At 41.4% G+C, this 9439-nt stretch overlaps 1 protein-coding gene across 1 annotated transcript; it reads left to right on the forward strand.

The window, feature by feature from the left end:
* The first annotated feature begins 1088 nt into the window (after positions 1-1088).
* Positions 1089-8550, forward strand: LOC310952884 (immunoglobulin superfamily member 3-like). Its single transcript, XM_083921718.1, has 10 exons — positions 1089-1184; positions 1785-2159; positions 2286-2702; positions 2839-3243; positions 3761-4132; positions 5094-5465; positions 5590-5982; positions 6383-6796; positions 7375-7758; positions 7861-8550. The coding sequence occupies exons 1-10, from the start codon at positions 1115-1117 to the stop codon at positions 8076-8078; spliced, it is 3420 nt and encodes a 1139-aa protein (XP_083777844.1). The 5' UTR covers positions 1089-1114; the 3' UTR covers positions 8079-8550.
* Positions 8551-9439: the final 889 nt, after the last annotated feature.

The raw sequence follows: 9439 nt of genomic DNA on the forward strand, positions 1-9439 counted from the left end.
ATAAGAAATAAAGCATTTTCGAGAAAAAAATATGCCTTTTTGTGAACTGACTTACCCATACAGATATGCTTGTATTATTTATTTTATATAGTTATGATGAATCGTTCACACATTATGGCTGCCAGGGTCGCATTTCTGTATTTCCTCTGCACACAGGCCAATTTGCACAATTCTCTTCAAGTGCAAAGTAATATTGGTGGGTAGGCAATATAATATATTTATTTTGTAGACTTATTTTGTGACTTTTAGTTTTTCCTTTCATTTTTATTTATTTAATTCAAGTTCTATATGTGTTTTTACCTCATGTCTCTAATTTCCCTTTTGGGACCAAAAAGTTGGCTACTGACTTCTTTTTCTTTCTCTCAAACATCCCTTGAAAAAGAACAAAAGAAACCATTTGACCCACATCTGCTCTACACAACAGACACATCCAACCTGTTGGTTATTTCCATTTTAAGCCTACATCAAATTCCCCAGCATTTATTTACAGCATCAAAGCAGTAGCTCAGGCTTGATGCTAAAATGTGACTCAGCTGCAGCAGAAATGTGTGCTTTCAATTTCTCCACTAAGTGGCACTGTTGCATCTTCAACACCGTTCAAACAAACTAAAAGAGTCTAAACTCATATTCTTTTCTTTTTTTTTTACAACCGAAATGGGTCAAACTCTATTGCAAACTTGGACCCAAGCTGTTTCCTAGCAACACAATTCAACCGCAGGCCCTTTATCTGCCCCACTCGTTGACGTATGATCAGATAGGCCTATTATAATAAATAATATAGCCTAGATGAATAATCAATATCTGAAAAATCGGAAGTAACACATAATGTATTCTGAAATAAAATAAAGGGAAAAGGAAGGACCACTTATCCCACCTCCAACCCCAAATCACATCGAGTGTAGGCTACATTTTTTAGACATTGCCTATAAGTGACAATAATAATAATATTTACAGCTACAGTGCCCTGCGTGTGCAGTATGCAGGAAATATTGCAGACTTCCTCCTGGTGTGGCCTACCTTCAGGAAGCATTAACCACTGTAATGTCTGTAAAGGCGCAGACAGATTGTCACATTAGTCACAAGTTCTAGGGTGAACGTCTGAGGCAGGTTCAGGATGAAGTGTCCCCTGCAATCTGGTTTGTGGGCCAATTTGCTCGTTTCTCTGGGGCTACTTCTGCACTGTGGTAAGTACATTGAATTCCTGCAACTGTGTGGTATTCTGATGAGTGAAAATACTGAGTGTAAATATGGTAGAATTTTAGCTTCTTAGTTAAAACCTTATTAAGTTTAGAACAGAAATTTAATCGTAAAAAAAGGTGGGGTGCATTTTAAGTGGAATATAAATATAACAGGGATAGATAATAAACCCCTAAAAATAATAATAACCACAAATACATGCATATATTAAGCGAAATTGATCTTAAATATCTAAAATGCTCACTGTGTTTGTGGTAACCTTTTTTTTTTTTATCATTTTCATAAAACTGCATTAGCAAAGATTTATGTGGTTGAACTCAATTATTCATAATTGATTATTCACTTCATTTTAAAGCAGGAATAACTCATTTATTCGCAGTGCCTGCAAATAAATGAGTTATTGAATGCAAATCTGAATGCAAATCTGTAAATTTGAACAATGTGCGAAGCAGCTTGAATGCTACAGACTTTATCCATGATGCTATAATAAAACAAAGGTTAGACCCTGGAGTATAGCAACCTTATTAAACATGATCCTTTAAGAGGCAGTATTCAACACACAGTATCTGTGTCTTGTCTTCATGCAGGTGAAGCCAGAGTGCACACTGAAGCACAGGCTGGGCCTCTGTATCGCGTGGTGGGCTCTCCGCTCTCCATCTCCTGCAATGCAAGCGGGTTTGCCAATGACGGCACTAGAAAAGAAATTGAATTCCGTATTAAGAAACCAGCAAAGCCAACAGTGGATATCAACATCATCAGCTCCAATGACGAAAGCTTTGCCTATGCCATGTATGGACGCCGTCTGAGGAGCAAGGACATTACTCTGACACACGTGACTCCAAACTCAGTTCTCTTTGAGATAAAACACCTAGAGAAAGATGATGAAGGGGAATATGACTGCACTGTAATCAACTCAGAATATACTTATGATGGAACCTACAGTGCTAAGACAACAGTGAAAGGTAATCAGTCACTCTTCTTCTCTCTTTTAAGACGTACTTTTCAATGTATCTGCATCACTGAATTGTAAGATGGCCACAACGTATGACTTCCATGTCTTTGTCTCTGTTTCTGACGCGATTCCATAGTGATTGACAGCTCTCTTATTGTTTCATCAACTGCCTCGACCGCACTGAGCTATAGAGAGGGTGATGCTCTCACTTTAACATGCCAAGCCTCCAGCAACACTGTCCAGCACACCCATCTGTCTCTTGCCTGGTATCTCCATAAAGACGGTGAGGACAACGCTCAGCCAATCGTTTCTCTGCATAGAGATTTCACTCTGAGTCCAGGCCCGGGGTTCGAAGGGCGTTACCAAGCTGGACTCATAAGGTTAGATAAAATGGGAGAGGCCATGTACAAGCTAAACATGGCTCAGCTACAGCTGTCAGACCAAGGCAGGATCTACTGCCAGGCTCAGGAGTGGATCCAAGATCCTGACCGCTCCTGGTACACGATCACACAGAAGAATGCAGAGGAAACTACTCTAAATGTCAAAGCCAGAGGTTAGAAGCACCTATCATTATCATAAATAGCACATCTTGATATGAGGTGACGCATTCATGTTTGCTCCTCCTCTCGTTGTGGCTTCGTGAAAGGATGTGTGTGTTTGTCTCACTGCTTATTTTTTGCCTCATGTAGAGGTGGTGTCAGACACGTCGTCTCTGGTGGTGAGAATCTCTTCACAGTCTGCAACTCTGCAGGAGGGGCAGGAGCTGTCGCTGTCCTGCAACGTAGACACGCAGAACCTGGAGGAAAGATTCTTCTCTGTTGCATGGCTCAGGGGAAGCGTTGAGTTGGCCCGCATTGGACCTACAGGCATTCAGTCTGTGGGGCCCGAGTACAGTGGGCGAGTGAAAGAAGGAGAGCTCAGGGCAGCTCGCACAGGGAACAGAGATTACCGTCTACAAATGCAACCTGTCAGAACCGAGGACCAGGGAGAATATATCTGTAGAGCTTGGCTTCAGGACAGAGGCCAGGATGGTGCTTACTCACAGGGAGCACCCCATGACTCCAGCTCCCAGCTGATCAGCATCTCAGCCACAGGTCATTCAGCAACTGAGCACATACTGACTGAGAAACACAGACTCAGGGTTTAATGTTTCTACCTCTATCATTTACTATTTATTTATGTTTACTACCATTTACTATTTACTATATATTTATTAAGTCCCCATATAGTAAAAAAATGAAATTTTCTATTTTTTTGATCATAAAGCAGGTCTAGGTACAATATAAATACTATATCAAAATGTTCAATCCACTGAGAAATGCACACAGCCGTGTTCAGAAACTGTGCCTTTAAACTAGGTTGTCAGGACTTCTGTAAAGTTGTGATGTCACAACAATGTTTAGGTAGAAAGTGGCACTACAATGCCATTATAAATGAGCATAATATGGGACCTTTAATCTTTATTTTACCCTTTTTAATTAAGGCTTGCAAATATTGAAGTCATGATTGATATTAAGATCATAAATAGTATTTTTTACATTAAAGTTATTATATTTTCCATTATTATCTTTTCAAACACACTCATCTATCTGTTGACTTGTCTCCTCACAGAAAGTGGGCTCTCAGTGGAAATGCAAAACACTGTACGTGTTAATGAAGGTGACAGCCTGAAGCTGACCTGTAAAGTGCAAGGGGTCAATGGTCAGCTCTCCGTTACCTGGCAACGGAAATCAACGTCCACGTCAACGTCCATTTTCACCAGCATCATCAGTCTAAGTCAGGAGGGTGTTATAGAGAAAGCGGCGGAGTTCATGAGTCGCTCATTACAAGCAACACGTCCAGCAACCGACACCTTCACCCTGGAGCTTGATGAGGTCACATTTTCTGATTCGGCGGTCTACCAGTGTGCTGTGTCTGAATGGAAAATCAACAGCAAGACCAACAGCCAGTCACAAACTGCCACTGTGACAGTGGCTCCTACAGGTTAGTTATGTCTCCGTCTGTCTGTAGTACGAATGAATGATGGAAAACCGCAGATTTTTGCAACAGGTCCCTCTTATCACAGAGATGGTCTTTTTCAACATATCTAAAATATCTATTTGAAAACTTTGGTAAATTTTTGCCAAGATAGTGTCAAAGATAAGGTCACAGATGTTGCTCAGTCTGCCAGTTTGTCTGTCTGTCTGTGTACCCATCCATCCAACCCACAGTTTAGTCCAGATTACGTACTGCTGGCCAGATTGCCATTGAATATTATGGCATGAGATATTCTTGTCTCCCAGATTATTTCCAATGTGTATGACAACCCCTCTGATCAGGCCAAAATTCTCATTTGCATGCAAGAAATATCAAAGTGTAATTGAAAGAAATTTACTCATAAAATCATTTAATCAGCAGAAACTTTGCACTTTTAGCCCAATGTTGAGTACTAGTTCATGAAAAACCAAAATATGCAGAATGTTTTTTGTTCTGTCCAACACTTTTGTGCTTTAGGCTGTAATAGAGATTTTAGGGTTCACTTTTGGAGCTTTAGACATTTTCTCAACGTGACTTTCTTGAAATGGCAATATAGACTTCTTCACTGCATATATTTGCATATATATTTGCATATAATTGAGTTTCTTGTGCTCAAGTGCTACGACCATTTTAAGTGAAGACAGGTATGTGACATAGAAATAAAAGCTATCTAATGCATGGATGGAAATTTAAGGACATAAATATTACATGTATCACTGTTTTATGGAAGGGAATTGTATTAAGAAAGCGTGTGAGAAAAGTGTGAGAAAACAGAGAAGATACAAACAGTACTTTGTGGATGTTGGTCTTTGACATGTACTCACATCTCTTTTTCACTGTGAACACTCATGATTGCATGATTATTGAATGACTTCATACTTCTGCTTTCTTACTCACCACTGCTGTCTCTTTTTGATATTTGTCACAGATTCCTTCGTGAAAGTATCTCTGATAAGTCGCAATAACTTAGTGACTGTCGGAGAAAATGTGGAGTTGATGTGCCGGGTCAGAGGGCCACGCATACCGATGACACTGACTTGGAGCCTGCAGCGTGATGCCTCAACCTTAGATAACATCCTTACACTGTACTCTGATGGTGCCATCAGCTGGTCTGGAGAGCAGCACCGCTACCAGCTGAAAGTACAAAACAAACAAAATGAAGTTGTTCACTTTCTGCTTATCAACGGTGCAAGCCACAGGGAGGCAGGAACGTACCATTGTGGGCTGTCTGTCTTACTGGAGAATGTACACAAGAAGCTGCCTCAATCCAACCCGGTGGCTGTTGTGGTGCAGAACCCAGGTATCACTGAGATTTGTAAGGCTACATGCCATCTTTGGAGCACTTTTGGATGAAAGCTGCACCATGCATTCTATTTCTCTTAGTGTATAACTATATTCAACTCAACTTTTTCTGCTTCTCCTAGAAACCAAGCTCATTCTGATGCCCACCCCCGCCTTGACAAGAAATATCAACACTGATGTACAAATACAATGCTCAGTTATCTCACAAACCTCTGCGTCCTCTCGCTTTGCTGTCACCTGGCTGCTGCAGCAACAGGCAGAAAACAAGACCATTGTGAGCTCGGACCGGGATGCCCTAGTAACATTTGGACCCCAGGTTCAGCTGAGACATCGACAGCGAATCAGCACGAAGCGCACTAAGGGCCCCAGTTTTGAATTGAGTATTCAGCAAGCACGGATCTCAGATAACGGCTCATACATATGTGAGGTGGAGGAGTGGCTACAAAATCCTCAGGGTGACTGGTATCAGCTATCAACAGTGTCCACAACTACAGAGCTAACAGTTATTGAGCCTGGTAAGTTTGTGTGTCCAGATTTCACTCCTCCATCGTTGATAGTCTTCTAGTAGAGACTAATTGCAATCATTTAACATATATGTTTGAAATTGAGATAAAGATAATATATGTTAATGGTTTATGAAGTAAAATTTTATTTCAGACTTGTTTTTAAAACCCCAGATACTGTATGTCCCAGGTCAGTTTGACCCGAGGGCTAACCAAGGGCCACAAAAGTGAAGACCAACTAGTTACGGAGAAATCCGGAAAAGTCGCTAACCGTCGCTAACAGCTGGGCGTGGCTAACACTGATTAGCTTGGGGCATTAAAAGTGAAGAACATACAAGGGTTAAAAAAACAAATTGACAAAATAATAAGTTCTTCATGTGTTTTTTTTTCTCTGTACACTCTTATTCTGCAGCCAATGACCTTAGTTTAGACAAGAAAGAGCAGCTGCTAACTGCTGAGGAGGGCAACAAAGTAGAGCTCCAGTGCAACATCATCTCCGGAGAATCTAGTACTTCTTTTTTTTACAAAGTCGCTTGGCTCTACACTGGACGTGATTCTACTTCTGTTGCAAATTCCCTGGTGGAGCTTGATCACAGAGGCTTGCTGAGTTACCCAGAAAACCAGGTGCTCAGAGGCCTGCAAGGGCGACTTCGTCTCTCCAGACCCACTCAGAGCAGCTTCTATCTGGGAATTCAGATGGCCCATGAAGGTGATAGTGGGACCTACCAGTGCCAGGTAGAACAATACCAGCTGGATCATGAAGGTCACTGGCAGCTAAAGGCCTCAGACAGCGCTGGCCGTGTCATGGTGACTGTAAATGTTGCAGGTATGATCATGTCTTTTGGAACTGTGTGTTTGCATGGGTGTTTTAAGGAATAGTTTGACATCTAGGAATAATGCTTTCATACCGAGAGTTTCATGAGAAGATAAATACAACTCTCAGACGTGAGAAGAATAGGAATATTTCTCAAAATATTGCAAGATTACCTTAAAACTTGGAATCGGTAATACATTTAATATTACCAATATCATATGACGGCGTGTGTGTTTGTGTGCATGTGTTTTTTGGCTTGTAATGCACGACATACTGTTCTTTTTCTAAGCAAAATAACCACTTCTCTAATGTGTTGCTGACTGTCATATGTTTTGCTCTTGTGGTATTGGTGGTTTTCTGCATTTTGTTATCTCTACTTTGCTATGTACATATGCCCTACTTGCTCTGCTCCTTTAATTATACAGATTAATTTTGTTTTGTTTTATTTGTCCGCCCTTTGCAAAGCCTCCTAATCCTCCTTTGCCTTTCTGTGTGAACCTAGGAATTTAATTTAAAGTCCCATTGATTGCTTTGCCATGTGAAACTCAAGTTGAATATAGTGTGTTTTTTTACCTGATTACTTTCCACAGAAAATAAACTGGCCATTGTGAAGGAGGTAGGGAAGCTGAATGTGAGCAGATCCCAGAATATCACGATCCCCTGCCAAATCACCAGACAATCCAGCAGTGAATCTCAATTCCAGGTCACATGGTTTTGGCAGAAAGAGACAGAGACTGAAAGACACGCCATTTTCACTGCTTATCGCAACTCCACCCTCCAAGACAGGTTTGGAAAGGGAGATCAACTGAGATTTGGCCACCCTTCGCCCAACCAATTCAGCCTTACAGACTTAAAGCCAAGTCGTGGCCTGTATTTCTGTGAAGTAGAAGAGTGGCTCCCATCTCTGTCTCGTGGGTGGAGGAAGGTTGCAGTGGAAAAGTCTGAATATTTGACTGTTAATGTCTATGCAGAAGGTAAGCACATCTTAATGAGATCAATTCCAGTGCTTGGGAAACAATGTATTATCGTGCATTTGTGGAAACAAGAAATGCATTTCTTTTTCTTCTTCTTTGCAGGAGAGGTTAAAGCAGTCACTGAGCCAGAATGCAAGTCAGATATGTGGATGGGGATTCTCATAGCTACTGTCATCTGCTCACTGTTGGTCGTATTCCTGCTGATGCTGAAGATGTGCTGGAGCAAGGTCTCAGGAGGAAAGAAGTCAGGAAAGATGTCAGACCAAACTCTGTGGGCTGAGCAACACCCTCTGAACACCAAACCCTGTGCAGAGATCTGAATCTCACAGACCAGAAAAGGAGACATTATTTTGTATTATTCAATACGTTATGCCGTACATAGCAACATATGCCAGGCTGCTAGCTGCTATGTCTTTTGTGGGGAGAAGTCAAAGCATTGCATGTCTAAGGGAACAGCTAAACACGACATGTGGTGGCATTTGAAACTTTTCTCTGTAAGCAGCACCGCAATGAATGCTCCAGGAAGTGGTATGCGGTTCTGAACGAGGACAGGATGACTGTGTGGCCTGCAAACCTGCTGAGATGTGTGTGTGCTACGTATTTGGGCACAGTATGTCATATTTATACAATGGAAATAGAAATCTGCCAATGCAAACATTTAAATCGCAGGTGATTCTAGATGCACAGTTTCGGTCCTTGATGTAGAAGCTGTGGGCGTATGAGTGTGCGTCAAGGAGTTTACACTTACTGAATGTGTGAATGTGAGTGTAAAGTCTGTATGTATATAAAGGTGAAATGAATGATTGGATTTAAAATTAAACATTTATTACAAGATCAAATGTCTGTGTCCAACTACTCACAGGCTGCCTTGTACTAGTATGAATGCGTGTGAAATTCTGAATGTCTGCCATAATGCAGATACTGCATTTTTAACAGATGTTCCTACTCAACAAAATTGGATGCTGTAGAATAATCAAATCAAAACTAGAGGAAAGTACTCTCTCTCTCTCTCTCTCTCTCTCTCTCTCTCTCTCTCTCTCTCTCTCTCTCTCTCTCTCTCTTTCTCTCTCTCTCTCTCTCTCTCTCTTCTCTCTCGCTCTCTCTCGCTCTCTCTCTCTCTCTTTCTTCCCCTCTCTCTCCCTTTCTCCCTGCATCATCCCTATCAATGTTTAACACCCCATCTGTGTAAGAGACAAGAATAGAATCCATTCCGTTCACTTTTGAGCAGACAGGCACAGACACCAGAGTACTCCTGTACAGAGAAAGGCTTTTGTCCGATGAGTGTATACCAGTTGTGTACAACTTAAGAACTAAACAAACTAGCAGTGTTTTTCTGAAACATGTGAGAGACTATCAGTTCACTGAGGACCTTTAAGGTAGGCTGCAGTTGTCTCATCCCCAGAGAGATGATGTAGAACTGTCGTTGGTCTTGAATTATACCAGCCGTTCACAGTCTGCTGGACTGGCTCCTTGTTACAGCCCCCCTCTTACAGTAACTTCACTGTAATTCCACTCCCTTGTGTTTCCATGGCAATGCCTGTCAGAACAAACAAAGAAACGTTGAATTTGGGAGGCAAATCAATGCAGCAAAGACTAGATTTAATGTGGACAAACTACAATGCACAATGGCAGCCATGCTAGAACTCCCTGGTTGTGCTGTGTGCTTTACTAAAGTCTGAAC

Source organism: Echiichthys vipera, assembly GCF_963691815.1.
Source record: "Echiichthys vipera genome assembly, chromosome: 10".
Taxonomy (NCBI): domain Eukaryota; kingdom Metazoa; phylum Chordata; class Actinopteri; order Perciformes; family Trachinidae; genus Echiichthys; species Echiichthys vipera.